The sequence below is a fragment of the Capra hircus genome, chromosome 14, assembly GCF_001704415.2.
Source record: "Capra hircus breed San Clemente chromosome 14, ASM170441v1, whole genome shotgun sequence".
Taxonomy (NCBI): Eukaryota; Metazoa; Chordata; class Mammalia; order Artiodactyla; family Bovidae; genus Capra; species Capra hircus.
The window spans coordinates 973899-997420 of NC_030821.1; the positions used below are offsets into that span (position 1 = coordinate 973899).

The 23522-nt window shown below is 41.6% G+C and overlaps 1 protein-coding gene across 5 annotated transcripts in view; it reads left to right on the top strand.

Moving 5' to 3' along the window:
* TAF2 (TATA-box binding protein associated factor 2) overlaps positions 1–23522 on the top strand; it is a 92887-nt gene that overhangs the window by 11283 nt on the left and 58082 nt on the right. For 4 of the 5 annotated variants that reach the window (XM_018058151.1, XM_018058152.1, XM_018058153.1 and 1 more), the window contains exons 4-10: positions 12081–12199; positions 13935–14076; positions 15523–15754; positions 18313–18497; positions 19486–19599; positions 20618–20717; positions 22474–22559. In XM_018058151.1, coding sequence (XP_017913640.1) covers positions 12081–12199; positions 13935–14076; positions 15523–15754; positions 18313–18497; positions 19486–19599; positions 20618–20717; positions 22474–22559 — 978 coding nt within the window. Of the gene's footprint in view, positions 1–12080; positions 12200–13934; positions 14077–15522; positions 15755–18312; positions 18498–19485; positions 19600–20617; positions 20718–22473; positions 22560–23522 lie in introns of those variants that run through there. The other variant, XM_018058155.1, reaches the window with a different exon arrangement.

A 23522-nucleotide genomic window follows, 5' to 3' on the forward strand; every position in this document is an offset into this window, starting at 1 on the left:
AAATAGGATTGCTTATTATTCTTACGGCTCTTTTTAACATTTTACTTGATTGTGCGCCAGTAAGGTGTGTGCTGGTTTAAATGCTGTCAAGTACATTTGAAGGCAGTTGTTTCTTCAAAGTTTTGATAACGTGCATTGTATCATTTCTTTGATTCTCAGTATTTGGGGGTAGAGTGCCCTAAACTATAAACTCTTGTTTTTTAATAAATTATAAGCTCCTTTTAGTCGCGGTGCTATTTTAACTAGTCTAGAGGTGGAGAGCATCTGCGTGCTACCTTTCTTCACACCTTGTACAGCGTCGCACAGCTTCTGCAAACCCATCGTCCCGTGTGGTGCTCGTCACCCCTTGTGAAGTAGAAAGGCCTCATAGATCCATCTAACTGACCAGCTAGGAACCTGAGCTTTATCCTGTGCTTCCCACACCGTAACATCAGTTACACTCTGTGCCAGTTGCTGGTTGCATTGTCCGAATGCACTGCTTTCCAGTGAGCTCCACGCGAGCAAGGGTCAGACTGCAGACCTGCCTTGTGCCTTGTGCCTTGTGCCTTGCTGTCTCCTCAGAGGCTGGCACACCACCTGGCATTCAGCAGAGAGTTATAGAGCGAGTGAGTGAATGAATCGCCCCAGGGATGCAGAGCAGGACCCCAGGCCTCCTGTCCTCCCATCCAACCAGGGTTCTTGAAGAACGGTAGGACTCGGAGAGCACTGGAGGCCGCTGCAGCAGGCTCCCCCTGAGATGCTCTCTTGCTGGTTTCCACAGGAAGAGCGGGCTCCTGCAGTCGGCGTACAGGGCCGTGTTTCAGGTGTGCAGCAGAGGGCATGCACTGCGCGTGGACCGTCTCTTCAGTCCCTTTCCCCTGTAGGCTGGTACAGAGTACTGAGCCGAGTGTAGGTCTCTGCTCTTGGTGACGGGTGAGAAGCTCCTCCATCTGCTGGGCACAGAGCACAGTGCTTGCACGGCTGCTGTACCAGCTGTTGCTGCTCAGGTTTCAAAGAAGAAACTCTGACAGCGCAGTGGTGGGAGCAGTGGGCTCCAGATCTGTCGAGGAAGCGAGCTTTCCTTGGTTAATTTTGAGATGACGATATCCCCCAAAACTTCTCTCCAGTGACAGGGAAGATGCCTCTTCACTTTTAGTATGATAAAGAAAGAAAAGGGAGTCGTAAAGGAGAGCGTTCTCAAAGGCTCAGTTGGGAGATTGGAAAGGACAGAGCACATTTGAATCTTTTCAGTGGCGCCACCACTCCTAGCCATGGTCACTGGAGTGCTCAGGGCAGCCCCTGCTTTCCTGCCTGGGTCTAGAGCCCTGTTTGCTTTTTAAGAGAGACGCCAGTTGTTTTTGTTGGTGTTTGTTTATTCTCTGACTTGTTCAAAACAGGGTTTGAGGTTGGTTTTAGAATTTTATTCGACAGTAGTTTTTTAAAGTAGCTAATGAAATTAGCATGAAGAGCGAGAAAAGTATAGGATGGTGTGTACCACACCTGAGTTACTAGAGGAGAACTGTAGGTTTGGTTTTGAGATTCCTGGTTACCATGTGAAAGAGGGAAATGCTATTGTTGCTAAGATTCCTAAAACAGGACAGAAGCACACCAGTGGTTCAGAAGAAACATTGCTTAGCAGTTAAGATGTGAAAATGATCTCTTGTAATGATATGTATTTATTGATGATACTTATTCTTAAAGAAGACTTTGTTCACAGGTAGTTCAGGTGTGAAAACGATCTCTTGTGATGATGTTGTTGATTTTTAAAGACTTTGGGAATGACAGGTAGTTAAGATCTTTAGCATGTTCCTAGATACTTACACTACCTCTCTTGTTTCCAGAGTAACTCTCATTGTTGAATGAAGCAATACAATTTCTACTAAAGCTGAAGCAGAAATCGAATAGAGTAGATTTGAAATTGAAAATTAAACTTAAAACTCAGTGGTTAAACTTGATCTTGAGTACATACCAGAATGTCCTGAAGTTCAGAGAAGTAATATGCTACTTCATCACATTTTCTTCTCGTTTGTTTTACAGTTAAGGTGCCAAACCCTTCTATTTCTCATGGCAAGAGTATGCTTACCTTGGTTGAGATGTAGCGCTTTTGAACTGCAGGGGAGATATAAGGGAGGGAAACATTTAGATAAGAGATTAAAAGGCACTTCTTCCTAGTTTATCCAAGTAAACGTTAGCTGACACGTTAAATTACCTGTCCTAGCAACTAGAAACCCTGTTGGTTATGTAACATGTAAGACTTCCCCCCTCTGTCTCTCTCTGGCTTATTGTCTGCCAGGAAAATAAGCCTTTGAAGTTTCTCCAGATACATTTTCTATTTGAGCTTACGTTGTAGACGTAGTTTGCGTCCATGGACGCTGTCTCTTGGCGGCTTTTTCTTTGTTTTTGTTTGCTGCATCTCTTTCTTCTTAGAAAAGGGAAATGTAGGTTTTTGCCAGAGACTGTTTCTGTGCGTGCGCGGCCTGCAGTGGCTGACATGTCCCCTCCTTGGTCCTCCCCTTCCACAGGTAGGCTTTGCTACCTTGAGAACAGTTTGTTTATTTTTCTCGAAAAGTCTCCACTTTCCTAAGTTTCAGGAATCGGTTTAGTTCCTGTCTCCTGTCTTCGTTTTCACTGAGGAGTGACAGTAGAAACAAAGCTGACTCAGCAGAGAGAGGTGACGGCCGAGCGGCTGAAGCCAATTCCAAAGCTCACTGCAGACAGAGTGACAGCTGAGCAACTGAAGCCGATTCTAAAGCTGACTGCAGACAGAAGTGTCGACTGAGCGGCTGAAGCCGATTCCCAAACTGACTGCAGACAGAAGTGACGACTGAGTGGCTGAAGCCGATTCCCAAGCTGACTGCAGACAGAAGTGTCTATTGAGTGGCTGAAGCTGATCCCAAAGCTGACTGCAGACAGAAGTGCAGTGACGACTGAGCGGCTGAAGCCAATTCTAAACTGATGAGAATTGATATTTTAATTCTGTTTTTTAGATTCTCTAAGTCCTGTGTATATTTTTTCAGCCCTGTATTTTTATATAGACATCTGTGTACAGAGATTTTAAGTGTTGCTATTTTGTTGATATCATATGGTACAAGTGGTTGATTCCTTTATTGATTATTTATGGTTAGGTAATATGGATAGTTTTATATTTTAACTCATCCACAGTGCCTCACTGTCAGTTGTTGTAGGAGTATTGCTTGGAATTAAGTTGTCATAGTGGAGAGAACTTTGGGGTTTGTTTAGTCAAAACTTCAAGAGGAATTTTTCCCTATACTGTTCCACTTTCTGTTGAGCTCACTGTGTTTTAAAACACCCCTTTCATTATTTCTGGATGTTAGAAAGTTGTTTATTACATTGAGTTCGTCTGTTTTGCTATAATGTTCAGAAACTTGTCCTAATTAACAGTTGTTTTCCTGTAAGTTTTCTCTTTCCCAGTCTGTCGCACCTCAGTGCTCTCGGTCATTCCTCACGGAAAGCTGTCTGCAAGGCCGTGAACCGTCCCCTCTGCCGTTCACGAATGCTTCGTATGGCCTTGTGTTTTCTTACATGTGGTAACCCTGTAACTAAATAGGGTTCTTCTTATTTGGACTTCCTGTAATCGCACACGCACAGCAGCAGAACCATTTTGTTCTTATCTGTACTCAGTGTTTCTAGTGACTTGACATTCATTAGGCTTCTCAAATTGTTGTTCAGTTGCTAAGTTGTGTCCAGCTCTTTGCGACCTCGGGGACACCAGGCTCCTCCATCCTCTACTATTTCCCGGAGTTTGCTCAGATTCTTGTCCATTGAATTGATGATACATCTAACCATCTTATTCTCTGCCACCTCCTCCTTTTGCCTTTAGTCTGCCCCAGCATCAGGATCTTTTCCAGTGAGTCACTTCTTCACATCAGGTGGCCAAAGTATTGGAACTTTAGCTTCAGCAAGAGTGCTTGCAATGAATGTTCAGGGTTAATTTCCTTTAGGAGTGATTGATTTTATCTCCTTGCAGTCCAGGGGAATCAAGAGTCTTTTTCAGCACCCCAGTTCGAAAGCATCACTTCTTCGGCATTCATCCTTCTTTATGGACAACTCTCACATCGGTACATGACTACTGGAAAAGCCATAGCTTTGACTTTACAGACCTTTGTCAGCTAAGTGATGTCTCTGCTTTCTAATATGCTATCTAGGTTTGCCATAGCTTTCCTTCCAAGGAGCAAGCGTCTTTTAATTTCATGGCTTCAGTGATTTTAGAGCCAAAGAAAGTAAAATTTGTCACTGCTTCCACTTTTTCCCCTTCTGCTTGCCATGAAGTGATGGGGCCGGATGCCGTGATCTTAATTTTCTGAATGTTGAGTTTCAAGCCAGTTTTTCTTTTTTTTTGTTTTGTTTTTTAACTTTTTATTTTTATTTTATTTTACTTTATAATACTGTATTGGTTTTGCCATAGATTGACATGAATCCACCACGGGTGTACATGTGATCCCAAACATGAACCCCCCTCCCACCTCCCTCCCCACAACATCCCACCGGGTCATCCCCGTGCACCAGCCCCAAGAATGCTGTATCCTGCATCGGACATAGACTGGTGATTCGATTCTTACATGATAGTATACATGTTTCAATGCCATTCTCCCAAATCATCCCACCCTCTCCCTCTCCCTCTGATTCCAAAAGTCCGCTATACACATCTGTGTCTCTTTTGCTGTCTTGCATACAGGGTCACCATTGCCATCTTTCTAAATTCCATATATATGTGTTAGTATACTGTATTGGTGTTTTTCTTTCTGGCTTACTTCACTCTGTATAATCAGCTCCAGTTTCATCCATCTCATCAGAACTTATTCAAGTGTATTCTTTTTAATGGCTGAGTAATATTCCATTGTGTATATGTACCACAGCTTTCTTATCCATTCATCTGCTGATGGACATCTAGGTTGTTTCCATGTCCTGGCTATTATGAACAGTGTTGCGATGAACATTGGGGTACATGTGTCTCTTTCAATTCTGGTTTCCTCGGTGTGTATGCCCAGCAGTGGGGTTCCTGGGTCATATGGCAGTTCTATTTGCAATTTTTTAAGGAATCTCCACACTGTTTTCCATAGTGGTTGTACTAGTTTGCATTCCCACCAACAGTGTAGGAGGGTTCCCTTTTCTCCACACCCTCTCCAGCATTTATTGCTTGCAGATTTTTGGATTGCAGACATTCTGACTGGTGTGAAATGGTACCTCATTGTGGTTTTGATTTGCATTTCTCTAATAATGAGTGATGTTGAGCATCTTTTCATGTGTTTGTTAGCCATCTGTATGTCTTCTTAGCCAGACTCATCAAGAAGCAAAGAGAGAAAAATCAAGTCAATAAAATTAGAAATGAAAATGGAGAGATCACAACAGACAACACAGAAATACAAAGGATCATAAGAGACTACTATCAGCAGTTATATGCCAATAAAATGGACAACATGGAAGAAATGGACAAATTCTTAGAAAAGTACAATTTTCCAAAACTGAACCAGGAAGAAATAGAAAATCTTAACAGACCCATCACAAGCACGGAAATTGAAACTGTAATCAGAAATCTTCCAGCAAACAAAAGCCCAGGTCCAGACGGCTTCACAGCTGAATTCTACCAAAAATTTCTAGAAGAGCTAACACCTATCCTACTCAAACTCTTCCAGAAAATTGCAGAGGAAGGTAAACTTCCAAACTCATTCTGTGAGGCCACCATCACCCTAATACCAAAACCTGACAAAGATAATACAAAAAAAGAAAACTACAGGCCAATATCACTGATGAACATAGATGCAAAAATCCTCAACAAAATTCTAGCAATCAGAATCCAACAACACATTAAAAAGATCATACATCATGACCAAGTGGGCTTTATCCCAGGGATGCAAGGATTCTTCAATATCCGCAAATCAATCGATGTAATTCACCACATTAACAAATTGAAAAATAAAAGCCATATGATTATCTCAGTAGATGCAGAGAAGGCCTTTGACAAAATTCAACATCCAAGTATGATAAAAACTCTCGAGAAAGCAGGAATAGAAGGAACGTACCTCAACATAATAAAAGCTATATATGACAAACCCACAGCAAACATTATCCTCAATGGTGAAAAATTGAAAGCATTTCCCCTAAAGTCAGGAACAAGACAAGGGTGCCCACTTTCACCGCTACTATTCAACATAGTTCTGGAAGTTTTGGGCACAGCAATCAGAGCAGAAAAAGAAATAAAAGGAATCCAAATTGGAAAAGAAGAAGCAAAACTCTCACTGTTTGCAGATGACATGATCCTCGACATAGAAAACCGTAAAGACTCCACCAGAAAATTACCAGAGCTAATCAATGAATATAGTAAAGTTGCAGGATATAAAATCAACACACAGAAATCTCTTGCATTCCTATACACTAATAATGAGAAAATAGAAAGATAAGGAAACAATTCCATTCACCATTGCAACGAAAAGAATAAAATACTTAGGAATATACCTAAAGAAACTAAAGACCTATATATAGAAAACTATAAAACATTGATGAAAGAAATCAAAGAGGACACTAATAGATGGAGAAATATACCATGTTCATGGATTGGAAGAATCAATATAGTGAAAATGAGTATACTACCCAAAGCAATTTACAAAGTCAATGCAATCCCTCTCAAGCTACCAGCGATATTTTTCACAGAACTAGAACAAATAATTTCAAGATTTGTATGGAAATACAAAAAACCTCGAATAGCCAAAGCAATCTTGAGAAAGAATGGAACTGGAGGAATCAACTTGCCTGACTTCAGGCTCTACTACAAAGCCACAGTCATCAAGACAGTATGGTACTGGCACAAAGACAGACATATAGATCAATGGAACAAAATAGAAAGCCCAGAGATAAATCCACACACATATGGACACCTTATCTTTGACAAAGGAGGCAAGAATATACAATGGAGTAAAGACAATCTCTTTAACAAGTGGTGCTGGGAAAACTGTTCAACCACTTGTAAAAGAATGAAACTAGATCACTTTCTAACACCGCACATGAAAATAAACTCAAAATGGATTAAAGATCTAAACGTAAGACCAGAAACTATAAAACTCCTAGAGGAGAACATAGGCAAAACACTCTTCCAACATAAATCACAGCAAGATCCTCTATGATCCACCTCCCAGAATTCTGGAAATAAAAGCAAAAATAAACAAATGGGATCTAATTAAAATTAAAAGCTTCTGCACAACAAAGGAAAATATAAGCAAGGTGAAAAGACAGCCTTCTGAATGGGAGAAAATAATAGCAAATGAAGCAACTGACAAACAACTAATCTCAAAAATATACAAGCAACTTATGCAACTCAATTCCAGAAAAATAAACGACCCAATCAAAAAATGGGCCAAAGAACTAAATAGACATTTCTCAAGCCAGTTTTTCTACTCTTCTCTTTCACCATCATCAAGAGGCTCTTTGCTTTCTGCCATTAGAGTGGTGTCATGCAAATTGTGCTTCATCCAGCCCAACATTTCTCATGATAGACTCTGCATATAAGTTAAATAAGCAGAGTGACCATATACAGCCTTATCATACTCCTTTCCCAGTTTTGAACCAGTGTGCTGATTCTAATTGTTGCTTCTTGACCTGCATACAGGTTTCTCAGGAGATAGGTGTGATAGTCTGATATTCCTGTCTCTTTAAGAATTTTCCATAATTTGTGTGATCCGCACAGTCAAAGGCTTTCGAATAATCAATAAAGCAGAAGTCAGTGTTTTCTGGAATTCTCTTGCTTTTTCTATGATCCATCCAATGTAGGCAATTTGATCTTTGTTTCTTCTGCCTGTTTGAAACCCAGCTTATACATCTGGAAGTTCTTGGTTCACATACTACTGAAGCTTAACTTGGAGGATTTTGAGCATAACTTTGCTGGCATATGAAGTGAGCGCAACTATACAGTAGTTTGAACATTCTTTGACATTGCCTTAAACTGGTCTTTTCTAGTCTGTGGCCACTGTGGAGTTTTCCAAATTTGCTGACGTGTCGAGTGCAACACTTTAACAACATTATCTTTTAGGGTTTGAAATAACAGCTGGAATTCTATCACCTCCACTATCTTTGTTCATAGTAAGTAATGCTTCCTAAGGCCCATTTGACTTCACACTCCAGGATGTCTGGTTTTAGGTCAGTGACCACACCATCATGATTTAGGACATTTCTTGTGTAGCCACTTTGAATTCACTCAGGTTTTAACTTGTTATCAGTGGAATCCCCTAGGCCTTTTCATAGAAAAGCTTGTTGCAGTAGTTATCTCTGAGCAACCTTATTTCATGGCATCATATCAGATGTTCTTTCGATCATTTTTAAGGAGGCATTTTATTTTTTGGTTGTGCCATGCGGCGTTCAGGATCTTAGTGTCCTGACCAGGGATCAGACCTGTGCCCCCTGCATGGGTAGCGTGAAGTCTTAACCACCGGGCCACCAGGAACGTCCCTCATTTTTATTAATTTTGATATTGGTTCTGTTTCTGGAAAATGAATTTTTCTGTCAGTCTTTTATTTTGTCTGTGAACTGTCAAAACTAAGGACAGACGAGAACATTGAATGTTGACAAGAATATAGTGAAATTACTCTTCAGACACAGTTAATAGAAATGTGAACTGAGATCAAAAGTGTTTGTGCTCTGTGAATGAAGAGTCCCACTTGCGCGCGCGTGCCCAGCTTGTCCACCACGAGGGAGGCACAGCAGTGCTCTCGACAGCGTCGTAATCGTCAGAGCTGCAAAGAACCTGAAGACCTGTCCGCACTAGAACAGGAGATTCACTGTTGGGGCTCTAAAAACGATGAGACTGAAGGACCGACAGTTAAGTGCAGAGACGTGGATGGATTTCACAAATGTAACGTCGGATAGAACAAGTCACCCACGGGAAGGTGTGTGGAGTTGCTGGCCTGCCCCACTGTCGGCAGAGCGCTGGGTTCCCCCGCCAGTGAGAAGCAGGGCCCGGCTAGTGAGGACAGGAGGGCTTTGGGGGCTGCTGAAAGGCTCGGCCCTTGCTCACATTGCTGCTTCTGTTGGTTTTGTGAAAATTCATGGAGCTGAATACTTAGAGCATATACACTTTGCTGATGTGATATATTTTGCTTTCATGAATTTTTTTTTTAATGGAGATAAAGTTTACAAACAGTTGAATCTTAAGTTTTGCAGAATCTGCACATTCAGTTTTTAAAAGTACATGTTCTTGACAAAGAACAGATTATTTTAATTCAATGTAGATATTTATAATTGGTTCTTGGAGAAAATTCTTTTGATTTTACCCTAATGTACTTGTTCTTCAGTATCCTGTATAGCGTCACTCCTCTTTAAGCTTTGTTTCCCTAAGGAAGCCTGGGGATTGGCACTGTGGTGGTTACAGGCCAGGGGTATGTTAGTATTGTACAGCCTTATCATTCTGGAAATTGAAAACACTTACTATAATCTTGCCTTGTAATTTTTGGCTTTTATTGGGTTGTTATGAAAGGAAACGTTTGGTTTGTATTATGAAAGGAAATAGTAAAATCCAAGCCATGAGATTATTCCTCAAAACTGGCTTTCCAACAGATTCCATTTATAGTGACTCACCATTTTATTTGGACCACTTTACCTCTTCTCAGGAAATGAGACAAAGTGAGAATAATTTTCCATTAAAAAAAAAAGAGTGATTTAATATATAATGTTTAAATATAGCTTTTTTGTAACAATGAGTTTTTTTATTTTTAAATTTCACAAATAACTGGCTTTCAGATTTTGTGATTTTGAAATTTTATTGAAGAGATGTTACAACCTGTAGATGTCCGAAGTAGTCTCTAACTAGCAGAGTGTGTTAGCTAAGTGCTAGTAAGGGTGCAGGGCTCCTGGCACTGTCTTGTGCTGCTGATGGGGACGCAGAGTGGGACAGCTGTTCTGGAAAACAGCTCAGCAGACCTTTATAAAGCTGGACTTACAGTTGCCATGTGACTCAGCAGTCCCCACTTGCCTGTTTGTGCTGCAGAAATGAAAATTAAATTCACATAAAACTGATACACAGTGGTTTGTAGCAGTTTTATTCCTAATAGCCCAAAGCTGGAAAGAACCCAGCTGTCTTTCAGTGGATGAGTCAATAAACAATAAACAATCTGTGGTACAGTCTCTACAGTGGAATACTGTTCATTATAATAAGGGACAGACTGGTGGTACGTGTACACCTTAGATGAGTTTCAAAGACATACTGAGTGAGATGAAAGGCAGCCTCAAAAATACATCCTTAGCATTCCATGTGTTTGGCACAGGGGACTCTGGGGGATGGCGGAGCTGTCCTGTATCCCACTCGTGGTAGTGGCTACACACGCTGACATTCACAGAATTGCATACCAAAGGGAGAGAGTTACTTTTACTGCATGATAATTAAAAGAGAAAAGATGGTCCTGGAGTTTTCATGCCCTTTATTTCACATATCTATCTAACAGAAAGACAGTGTTAAAAGTCCCGAGAAGTCGGCTTTCCCACTTTCAGAGCGTTATACTCTGTAGCTTTGAAAGCCGTGGTTGGTGTGACCTCCTTCCTGGTCAGCGGAGAGCTGCAGGTGCGGGAGGAGTGGCCTCTGCCGTGCTGAGGGTGTGGGAGTGTAACACTTTCTTTAATGGCTCCTCCTGGTTTGCTTTCCCTACAGTCGTTCTGTAGAGTACGTGAACCTTGTCTTTTAACCGGGTTAAAGCTTCGTTCAGTTAGTGAGGTGTCCCCGACTGTGCTTGGTGGAGTCATCTCAGGGAAGGATGACTGGCGTGCAGGTCACGGCAGTGTGCCTCACAAGGTCGTGTCTGACCTTGCTTCCTTGCTCTTGCTGTTCCTTGCCCTTTGTTCCATTTCCTCTGTGTTACTTTCACTGATTGCAGTGAGGAAATGTGGTGTGTGTGTGTGTGTGTGTGTGAATATGCATGTATATGAGTTACTTTATGGAAAAAAATCAGAAAATCAGATGAGAACAGTGTTTTCACGTTTCCACAAGTCTTCAGTTTATGGCTTTCACCCAGTGGGAAGTAAGGCCACGCACCCAGTGAACAGGTGGCTCCGTGGGAGGGAACCCACCTGCAGCCCAGGAGACATGGGTTGGATCCCTGGGTCGGGAAGACCCCCTGGAGGAGGGCATGGCAACCCACTCGAGTTATTCTAGTCTGGAGAATCCCATGGACAGAGGAGCCTGGTGGACTGTGGGGTTGCAAAGAGTGGGACACGGCTGAGCTACTAAGCCTGCCTATTGAAAGTCCCTGGCATTTAGGGGATATAACAGTGAACCACATGAATGTTCCCTCCTTCTTAGAGCTTATAACAGTGAACCACATGAACGTCCCTGCTTCATAGAGCTTACGTTGTCGTGCACTGTGGCGTGAGGAGGAGCAGTGGTGTATTCTGAGGAATTAATCCTGACTCATTTTAAACATCTTGAATTTCTGTCAGATTATAAAGCTTGTTGAATCCATTCACATTTTTGCCAGATAGATAATAATTATTTTTTCAATTCTACCTGTGTTCTTTGCATTTGTATCAGGGCTTTATGAAGGATGTGATAGTCACAATAAACACATAGCGTCGGTGAACAGACTCTGTTAACAGACTGTGTATGCCACTGCACTCTCTGCTGTTGTTCACTCAGTTGTGCCCGACTCTTTGCCACCCCGTGGACTGCAGCATCCAGGCCTCACTGTCCATCACCAACTCCCGGAGCTCACTCAAACTCATGACCATCGAGTCGGTGATGCCATCCAGCCATCTCTTCCTCTGCCGTCCCCTTCTCCTCCTGCCCACAATCTTTCTCAGCACCAGAGTCTTTTCCAGTGAGTCAGCTCTTTGCATCAGGTGGCCAAAGTGTTGGAGCTTTAGCATCAGTCCTTTCAGTGAATATTCAGGGTTGATTTCCTTTAGGATTGACTGGTTTGGCCTTCTTGCATAAGTTTTTGTCTTGGGCAATAAATCTACGGTTAACTTGGCTCGAAAGCATTCCTGTGATTTATGGAAGATGATATAATGCTTACAAACAAGTGGTGCCAAGTATTTAAGAAAACATTTGGTGAAATGTGTGTCTTATTGTTAAGCCTGGCTTTCTCTCTTCTTTCCCCTCTCCCCAGGAGAAATCTCAATTACTTCTCCAACGCTTACGCGGCTGCGGTTAGCGCTGTGGATCCTGACGCAGGGAATGGGGAGCTGTGCATTAAGGTTCCATCAGAGCTGTGGAAACACGTCGATGGTAAAGTGTCCAGAACATTTGACTGTACAGTTAGATCATGGTGGATTCAGTAATTAAGAGCTTTTCATGAAAGTTCATGGTATTTAAGTTACAATCAGCTGAGATACACAGGAGTTGGAAGCTTTTTTTTGATAAAGATAACTGGCTAATAGGAAAACAGCAATCAAGTGCTGTGACAAAAAGCAACTCATTTCAATGTAGTTTTTAAAGTGAAAGTCATTTTAAAAAAACAAACGGAAGAGAACCCATATGATATTAAGTCAGTTTAGAATTACAGAGTTTTGTAAGAGGAAGGATCCTGAAAAATCATCTTATTCAGTTTCTTCCTTTCGCAGAAGAGCAGTCTGAAGTCTAAAGAGAGGAAGTGACCTGCTAAATGTGACTGATAAGGAGCGGAGCCAAGGCTAGAACCTGGGGTTTCTAGCACCCACTCTGCACACTCGTATTATTTCTAATTCTTTCTTTTCCTGTATAAAGTTACAGCTGTTTTAATTATTATACATCTCTGCCTACCTTTATTTTGCTGTATAAAATTAATCAAAATAAGGACGTAAAGTACTCTGTTTTGTTTTTGCTTTTTTTGGATAGTTTGTGGGTGTGTGTGTGTGTGGTGGGGGGAGGAGTTTATATTTTTAGAGATATTGCCTGATTTAGGGGAAAGGCATGGAAGGTCATTGTATTTTCAGGGACTGGAAAAAGTCCATATTGTTGTCATGTTCTGGGGGAAATTAAAAGAAACATTTTTTTTTAATCTTGTGAATGATGGATATGTGTGTGTGTGTGTTCAGTTGTGTCTGACTCTTTACAACCCGTGGACGGAGGCCCACCAGGCTCCTCTGTCCATGGGACTTTCAAAACAAGAGTACTGGAGTGAGTTGCCTGTTTCCTTCTCCAAGGGATCTTCCAGACCCAAGGACTGAACCCGAGTCTTCTGCGTCTCCTGCCCTGGCAGGCGGATTCTTTACCACTGAGCCACGTAGGAAGCCCAGTCTTGGGGATGCAGTGCATATTTGTTGCTTAGAAATAGAGCATAATGGCTGATGCTGCGTAATGTGAATTCTCGGGTCCCCTTCCCACCTACTCCACTCCCTGCTCCTAATTCTCAAAGCCACAGGCAGGATTAGCAGGGTTTGTGGGAGCATAGTAAGTGGACAGACCTGAAAAGTGAGTTTTGAATGGGGTCTGGAAGACCGTAAGTGTCCTAGGTGGTAGTTTTGAACTTTTTTCTTTTGACAGTATAGCACTGTCAGAAATGTTGAGAGGAGAATATGGTATGATCTATGTTTTGAGAGCCCACAGCTAGTAGCAACTAGAACTGAGTGGAGATAAGGACACCAATCCCTGGGCGCTCAGCTGGTGAAGAAACCGCCCGCAGTGCGGGAGACGTGGCTTCAGTCCCTGGGTTGGGAAGATCCCCTGGAGAAGGGAAAGGCCACCCACTCCAGGATTCTGCCCTGGAGAATTCCGTGGACTGTAGTCCCTGGGGTTGCACAGAGTTGGACAGGCCTGAGCGCCTTCCTGCTTGCACTGAGGACGCCAGGAGAAGCAGGTTGCCGAGCTCCTGTAGGCAGAGAGATGGTAACCGCCTGCACTGGGTTAGACAGTGTGGTGTTTCTAGGTCACACTCAGCCTTTGGTTCCCACTTCATGTTCCGTGTTAGTCTTTACCCCTATGACATCGACCACTGTGACCTGATATGTACTTATATGTCTGTGTATGTGCTTATTTGTTGCAGAGTTAAAGGTCCTAAAGATACACATCAATTTTTCTTTGGATCAGCCAAAAGGAGGTCTGCATTTCGTGGTACCCAGTGTAGAGGGAAGCATGGCAGAGAGAGGTGCTCATGTGTTCTCTTGTGGGTATCAAAACTCCACAAGGTAGAGTACGCGCTCTTAGGCATCACAGCTGACTGCATGTTCTGAGCTGTGTTTCTCTGTGTGTGTACATGTAGCACGGGTGCTCCATACTGGATGTGGGTGTGGGCCTGGGCCGCGCCCCCTGCTGGGCCGGGCTCCTCCTCAGCCCTGTCCTCCCCCCACTCCTCTCTGTGTGTGCGCACATGCAGCACGGTGCTCCCTGCTGGACCCCCTCCCCTGCTCCTCCTCAGCCCTGTCCTCCCCCCACTCCTCTCTGTGTGTGCGCACATGCAGCACGGTGCTCCCTGCTGGACCCCCCCCCTCCTCCTCAGCCCTGTCCTCCCCCTACTCCTCTCTGTGTGTGCGCACATGCAGCATGGTGCTCCCTGCTGGACCCCCTCCCCCGGGCCCCTCCTCAGCCGTGTCCTCCCCCCTGCTCCTCTTCAGCCTGCTTTTCTGAAGCCGTCGCTGCTCTTTTACTCTTTAAACTTTAGTGTTGAAGTGAAACAGCGTACGGAAAAGTAATGAATTGTAAATAGAAAGCTTGGTACCTTTTCAAAGTGAACAGATTCCTGTAATTCACACTCACGTCGAGAAAAAGAACTGTAGCATTATCAGCGTTGCAGGGTCACCACGTCTGCCCACTTGCACTCACTGCTTCTCCTGATAGCCTGAGGAGTGACCTCCATCCTGAGCTCCAGAATGCCATGGATTAGTTGCACCTGGTTTTGAACTTTATTAAGTGGAAGCATATGTATCATGCTCTTTGTATCTGCCTTTCTTGTATAACTGTGGTAGTGAGATGTACCTTTATTGTTCCATGTAATTGTAGTTCATTCTCGTAGCTCTGTAACCACGTTACTGAAATATTCTCTTTGTTTTCCCTTCAGACTATTAACTCCTCCAAGCCAGGGATATTGTCTTATCCTTCTTTGTATTTCAGTAACAAGTACAGACCCTGGTACACAGTAAAACCTGATCTGAGTAGAACATTGACTAGAAATTTAATGTCTAGCTTTATCAGCGCTGTTTGAATTTATACAGTGCATCACATATTCCAGAGAAGCAGTTTCCTGATGTATAGAATGGATTCTGAATATTGTATTTTTTAAAACTTTATTGTAAGCATTTTTCAATCTTAAAAATGAATGCTACATAAAAACTAAACATACAAGTAAAAATTATTTGTAATTAAAGCATCAGAAACTCAGATTTGGTTACTTCTTTTCAGGGTTTAAACTGGAGGTACCACATGATATATTTTATTAATATTGCCAAGTAATATTTGGAGACAGGGCTGTATTGTTAATCACATTTTTTCACGTTGCTCAGTAGAAAGCATTAGTGTGCAGAGATCTAAAAGAAATTTTTTGTATGCATTCTGTAAATGTTAAAATAACTTACATGTGGGAGGAACAGTATAGTTTACATTTTCAACATTTTCTGTACTGTTGATCTTTTTTCTAGATTTTGGTTCCCATGTGTTGATTCGTACTCTGAGTTATGCACGTGGAAGTTAGAGTTCACAGTGGACGCCGCCATGGTGGCGGTCTCCAATGGAGACTTGGTGGAGACCGTGTACACCCATGACATGAGGAAGAAGACCTTCCATTACATGCTCACCATCCCGACGTCCGCGTCCAACATCTCCCTGGCCATTGGACCTTTTGAAATCCTCGTGGACCCGTATATGCACGAGGTAGACGGTGGCTTCTTGCTCCCTCCTCTCCTACTCTTTCAAGCCTGATCGGGAGAATACGAATAAAATACCAAGGTTTTCTTAATTCTTTTTTCAGCTACGAGAACTCTCACTAGAGAGAAGGTTTTTTAATCTGAAATGTATAATGATATAAACTCTTTAAATTTTTGTATTTTTTTCATCAGAGGGCTTATTGTTCCAAAAGAGCTTCAAGTAACTTGGTTAGAGTATTGGTCGATTTATATAACTGATTCTGTTGTAGAACTACTTTGAGTTTATGAATGTTCTAGTTCCCTCTCCAGAACCTGAAATATTGCAGTTTCAGAATTAAAAAGCAAGATTTATTCTAACTTTAGCATATGTAGAGGGAAGAGAAAGGTTAAGGCAGGCAGGATTGGAGCCTGGGTCAGTGAGCTCACTGAGGTTTCCTCCAGTTCCCTCCACATGTCTGATCGTAAATCAGGGACCAGTTGATAAACCCTGTCGTGCTGTTAGGCCTCCTTAAGCATCACGTTTCTCTTGGGTATAAAGTGATTCATTTGTTATTGACCCTCATAGTCTCTGTGTAGGTTTAAAGTAACATTTGAATGAATCCCTTAATTGACAAGGTTTATAAAATCACTCATGGAAAATATTCAAGATACTTTATGAATGGTTTGCTTTTGGTATCTTAACAATGACTCTTAAACATGTATTCACTGATAAGATGCAGTGAATTTTACCATTTTTTGGTAAATGATCCACTTTAAAATAAAAATTTGATTAGTACCTGGTTCGTATTTTGGAAGAATTTTTGGTTTCCCACTGAGCCATCGGATGGGAGAAACGTAAATGTCAGTCAAGAAATATTTTTCTTTAATACTTACAGCCTGTGACTTAGTCTTTCTCTCTCAAGTAAAGTTTCTCTTGTATTACCAGTAGGTTTGCTATCATGTAGTTTTGTTTAAAAGAGAGTCTTTTTCTGATGAATAGTATTTTCTGTTTTGTTTGTGTACCATTGAGAGTGCTCGTCACAGTGCAGCTGGGCCCTGAGCACTGATGATCCACGCTCGCTCACCCTCCACTTAGGGCAGTCTAATCTGTCCTTTCATAATGTTGCTAGAAGAGTAGTTTTTTATTGTATGTTAAAAGCTTTCCTTGCCTCCACATCCTGCAGTCATCAGATCTCTTTAGCATGGCTTTCAAGAGCATCTAGAATTTGACCCCAATAGTCCTTTCTAGGGAAAAGGCAATGGCATCTCACTCCAGTGCTCTTGCCTAGAGAATCCCATGGACAGAGGAGCCTGGTGGGCTACAGTCCATGGGGTCGCTAAGTCGGACACGACTGAGCGACTTCACTTTGACTTTTCACTTTCATGCATTGGAGAAGCAAATGGCACTCCACTCGAGTGTTCTTGCCTGGAGAATCCCAGGGATGGGGGAGCCTGGTGGGCTGCTGTCTATGGGGTCGCACAGAGTCGGACACAACAGAAGTGACTTAGCAGCAACAGCAGCAGTCCTTTCTAGCTTTTTCCTAATTTCTTTTCTATTTATGTTTGTTCAACATAGTTTACTTATATTTTTTCCAACCAAACCGTATTTTCCCGTCTTTGACTCCATTTGCAATGTCCTCTTTTTCTGTCCATACCTGTCAAACTTTTGTCCAGTTCTAAAAGATTAGCTTAGATTTAGTCTTCATAAAACCTTTCTGGATCACTTTGGTCAGAGTGCCTGCATGCTCAGTTGCTCAGTCTTGTCTAATTGTTTGCGACCCCGTAGTCTGTAGCCCACCAGGCTCCTCTGTCCATGGGAGTCACTTGGTGAGAATTCTGGAGGGGTTGCCATGCCCTCCTCCAGGGGATCTTTCTGATCCAGGGATCAAACCCCCGTCTCCTGCGTTGGCAGGCATTCTTTACCCCTGAGCCACCTGGGGGGCCTGCTGATCAGAGTGATGATGTCATTTTTGATGTTACTCTTATGCACAGAGTCATAATAAGGGGCAGTGCGACGGTGTGTAATATATGAGTGTTTGTGTCCAAAGTGGGATGTAGTGGAAGAAAGTCCGAATTATGGTTTCTGTTGCCTGCATTCCTTATCTCCTCACTGCCAGTAAGCCTTCCCTGCAGCTTTCATGTTGTTCTTTGTGTGTCCTGAAGATAGTCAGCTTCTAATTCTATAAGACAGTACTGTGACGTGCGGTATTCACTAGGTTAGATTTATGAGTAAAAGGCAGGTTTATAGTAAGTCTCGAAAGTTTAGATTATTTTTGTTTTGTACGCATATGTAGAAGAAACTTTTAATTTGTAACCAAAATTATATTTTCATTGGATCTAACCTAAGCATTTCATAGACATAAAATCTATCATGAATTAAATTCTGATGCATTGACTATTTCATAAACATAATAATGGTAGTCACTAATTGCATACCAGTGTTTTATCTCAGTGCCATGGGTTTGTTGTAAAAATGAGGGGGAGGGGAGGGACTTAAATGCGGCTTCATTTATAATTGAGATATTTAGGAAATTTAAGATGTAAGTTAACTCTTATTTAATGATCTTCCCTGCTTTTTGTTTTCAGGTTACTCATTTTTGTTTACCTCAACTTCTGCCATTGCTTAAACATACCACATCGTATCTTCATGAAGTTTTTGAATTTTATGAAGAAATTCTTACATGTCGATACCCATATTCCTGTTTTAAGACTGTATTCATTGATGAAGCTTATGTTGAAGTGGCTGCTTATGCTTCCATGAGCATTTTTAGGTCTGTATCCAAATTTGAAATGACTAAATTAGGTTCATGATGTGAAGGTTATTTATTTTGTGATCATTTTTAAGATGCATTTTGAACTTTTTTCCTTCAATTTAGCTATGAATGGCTTTGTAGAAATTCTGTGTTTTTTAAATTTTTAAATGTAGAAAATAAAGAAATAAAGAAATTGAAATAAAATTTCAAAATAGCCCCAAAGAGTCAATATCTTTATCCAGAATTATCTGCTGCTAATAGTTTACGTGTTTGTTTTAGTCTCTTTTCTGCTTATGCACTTAAACAAATATACAAAGGACTATATGGCTGTTTAGTGGAGTTTTTGTCCTAGCACCATATAAAAATTTACTAATATCATCAGAAATTTGTACGTAAAAAAACCTGAGGAGGAAAAAACTTTATTTTCTTTTTTTCTCTTACCCACTTTATTTCCCTCCCTTATTTTATTCCTTGAAAAGTTCCCAGTTTGGAAGTTTTATGTCTCAGGATCAGTAATTTTCTTTTCTGTGTCCATTTTCTCTTCTGTAAAATGGACATAATAGTAGTGTTCCTGCGTTCTTCAGAGTGGTTAGAAGATCTGATGGGTCAGTGTATTTGAAAGTAAATATTATAGGACAAAAAGTTAATAGTATTGTTAGGAAAAGATTTTTGAAATTAGAAGACCCCCCTCATAAAATGACTAGTCTCTGATGAACATATCAATTTCTGATTGCTGCTACAACTGCCTAGCCCCCAAAAAGAATATTTATATTTTTCACGGAAATTGGTGGGGAACATTACAGCCCTTACTTTAAACAAAAGTTACTAAAACATGGATTTCAGCTAAAATTTGAAAAGACGTAAAAGCTGTTGGGGAGAGTATTCTGTTTTTTCTCTGTTATATCTTAGTTGAATTCCATCATTTTAAAAGTGTGATTATTTTATTTTGATTGAATAGTTATTTATTTCTTGGTTATAATTAGCTGTCTGCTCTTTGAAATTCCAGCACGAATCTGCTGCACAGTGCTATGATTATAGATGAGACGCCTTTGACCAGAAGGTGTTTAGCCCAGTCTTTGGCCCAGCAGTTTTTTGGATGTTTCATATCCAGAATGTCTTGGTGAGTAATTTCAAAGTTTACAACTCCTGAGAAGAATCAGAAAAGTTTGTTTTTATTTTCTTTTCCTGCAGTGTAAGTTGAACTTTGTTCCAACTGCAGATAATTAACAGACACTATTCTGTATATGTTTAAAGAAAAATGAGTATAAATTTTATCCTAATGTTTTTGCCATTTCCTCAATATGTCAGTATAATCAGTTCTGTAATTTTCAATAAGGTAAGAGTTTTGATAGTAGCAGTTCCTTAAAGAATGGAGCAAACTGTGGATACAAGGACTTGAGTGTGCAGAGAACTGTGGTCAGGATTCTGATGCCAGCTTTCAGTGCACTCCTCCACGGTGCTGACAGTGCTGTAGGGGTTTCCTGTTAGTGCCTGGTTTTGAAATAATTCACTTGAAAAATGTGAGAAATAAAATACTTTTTGTTTTCTTTCTGATTAACCTGAGGTAAATTTGAAGAAACAGACAAAATTTCCTTAAGATTATAACCTACAATTATAACATATATTGATAGTATGTAAGTCTTGATTTCTTTTTGTTTTTTCTTTCTGGAGGGTGAAGGACAGAGGGTAAGGCCTCTTAATTTATAATTTCCTAAGACACATAGTTTCGCTCAAGAATAGTCTCTGGAACATGTAGACAGAGTGTTTGAACGAATGAATAGATAGATGTGAATATTTACCTGAGTGGATGGCGTCATTGTCTCTCCTCTCAAGAAGCTAAGAAATCAGCGATTAGACCTGTGGCTCCTCAGAAGCGGGCGGTGTGGGCGGGCCTAGGGGAGGAGCTCTGCCAGAGGGAGCCCAGAGCAGCAGCCCCGAGACTCGCAAGGGGTGGCCGGAGGGAGTGGGCACCAAACAGGTCCAGGACTTGTGCCTTCTTTAAACAGGCAGAGAAGTGCTTGCTGTGCTTGCTCTGTTGCCCTCTTTGGCCTTATCTGAAGAATTCTTATTAAAATAATAAAATTTATTATATTTTATTTATATTTAAATAATATGTTGTTATTTGGCTTTTTGCTTAGGTCTGATGAATGGGTATTGAAAGGAATTTCTGGTTATATTTATGGTCTTTGGATGAAAAAAACTTTCGGTGTTAATGAATACCGCCACTGGATTAAAGAGGTGAGAGCAGCTGGACCCATTTATCTACGTAGGAGTCAGTGAGACGTGCTCGTGTTCTCCAGATTTCCCTTTATTTTTAGTAACTATAAAATACTTACTGTTAATTGAAAGCCCCTGATTTTTTCTGAAAAAGAATCATTTTATAGAGACTTATCTGTTTTATCTAGTTTCTGTTGCCATTGTTGGCCTCCAAAGACTTTTGCTAAGAATGAGAATATTTAAGCTCCTTAAACATCAATTCAGCTGTTAGATATAGTCCTGCTCCTCACAGTCACTATTTTTAATGGAATCCTGTGGCATTAATCTCTGAGGGCTTCCTAGGTGGTGCTAGGGGTGGAGAGTCCTCTTGCCCGCGCAGGAGACACAAGCGATGCAGGTTCGATCCCTGGGTTGTCAGGAAGATCCCCTGGAGTAGAAACTGGCAGCCCACTCCAGCAGCCTTGCCTGGAAGACTCCATGGACAGAGGAGCCGTGCTTTCTGAATTGGTTAGGCTCAGAAGCCAGATGCTGGAGCCAGTTTGCCGTTCACTTTGCTTTCGTCCACTCCCAAGCTTTATGACGCGGGCCGCTCTCTCCAAGCCTCTTGTATCAGGAGAGTGAACAGTGGCAGCATCTGCGCCGTGGGCGGGCACTAGAGGCGTCCTACACGCAGTGTGCGCAGCACCCGGGTCGCAGGAAGTGCGCACTGTGCGTGGCCCAGTCCTGCAGAACACTGACGTTCTGTCATTCTCGCATCTTTTCCCATTATTTAAAGATTTTGGCCAAACAGAAAAAAAAACGATCGTATTTTGCCCATTCTGTTCACATGCATTTCATTATCCCCTTATCTCCTCCCTTCTCAGTTGGAAACAGTGTCGCCTTTAATAGCCTCATTAGATGGGCCCTTTTTATTCTCCCTCTTTCTCATTTTGTATACCTTGGTCATCTAAACCTAAACTCAAGTAAGTTAAAAAGTAATTGTAAAAAATTTCAAGCACTGAGGACTAGGAAACAATCCATATATCTACAACTGTACAAGTCCGTTTTTGAGTTCAAAACCTGTTAACCAAGGGGGAGACGTGGCACACAGCATTCATGGCACTCCAGGCACTGTCAGTCACAAGCATCTTATAAATCGCCGTCTTAACTCCTAACTACTCTGCCACTGTTTGCGTTTCACAGAGAAGGAAACAGGCACAGCGGAGTTGCTTGGCTGAGGCTGCACAGGCAGTGGGCTGCCGCGCCGGGCTCCGGACCTGGCCTTGCGCTGCTCCACTGGGTTTTGCCACTCTGTCCTGCTTGAGTGCTCTCTGAACCAGTGGCGGATTTTCAGCGCAGTCATGGTGTCTCTTTTTTCCACTGAAACTTCTTTTTTTCAATTTGACCTGTGTCATATTAGAGAAAGTAGAGTTTTAAAATCACAGATTCCTGAGATAATTTTATCCCTATTTGTTTTTACTTGCTTAAATCCTCACCAGAAGCAAAACACAGAGAAGGAAGAGAGAAACTTGAAGAACGGGTCAGAGAGGCTGGGAAGAGCCGCTAGGAAACGTGGCTGGGCTGCCGGCCGCCCCGCGGTCCCACAGGAGAGACGGCTATGTGGCTCCGTCTCAGCCAGCTGTGCAGTCTGCTTCGTTGATGAGAACACAACTACTCTCCAGATTTCATTTACTTTCGGAAATTTACGTTCTGATTCCAGGAAATTAGAAATCACAGTTTAGGTCTCAAGTTTAATATGGAAAATAATTTTCATTGGCCTCTGTTTTTACATCCTCAGGAGCTGGACAAAATAGTGGCGTATGAACTAAAAACTGGTGGAGTTTTATTACATCCCATATTTGGTGGAGGAAAAGAGAAGGATAAGTACGTTTATTGTTCAGAGATGATGTTACAAACTTTGCTTTACGAGATCAGTCTTAGAGTCACTTGTGTGTGCAGTGAGGCCCATACAGGCCGCAGACGTGGTCTGTCCGGAGGCCACAGGCCCTGGCGACACCCCCATCACTCCTTCCATCACTGCTGCACGTGGTGGCTGTAGGTGGGCTTAAACATTAAGAAACCCTTGCATTAAAAAAAGAACTTTAGAAACCAGTGCTTTTTTTTCTTTTTCATGTTAATTTCCTAATGCTAATATTAATACGTCATACTGTTCTCATAGAAATTTAAAAATAATGGAACAAATATTTTGCTGACGTATCACTGATTGATTTTTTAAGTCTAAGTAGACGGTTTCGTCGTCAGCACAGCCCCCCTGTACCTGTTTATCTAAATGGCCGACTCTGTAGACGCTTGCTTGCTCTTCCCTTTTACTTCCTTCTCTTTTTGTTTCCTAAGTCACTGCGAAGGAAATGGCCATTCATAGCAACGTGATGGTGCCAGCAGGAGTCCTTATTTGTCTAGGATCCGTACAGTCACTAACGGAATAGGAACTGAACTGGATGGGCAGTGTTCTCTGTGTTGTTACTATTAACTGAAATTTTATGTTTCCTTTACTTATAAACTGTCTGTAGATAGCAGACAGTGCTGTGACTTTGCCAATGTAGAAATTATGACTGTTTTCCTATCACATTTTAATTGTTAGCAGATATCTTGAGATGTTTTACACTCGTTACGTTAGAATTGCAACAGTAGACCACTGCTAGATCTTGTTATTAGTAAACTAGCACTTATATTGGTAATGTCATAGTTTTAAAAAATATTTTGATAACTATTTCATTATAATTGGTTTCCTTTGTAAACTTGTATACTTTCTGTGCATTTAAAAGCAGTTTTTCTCTTGTGGTCTGTAGGATTAATGAGGCTACCCAAGTGTCTAAAAGTACAACA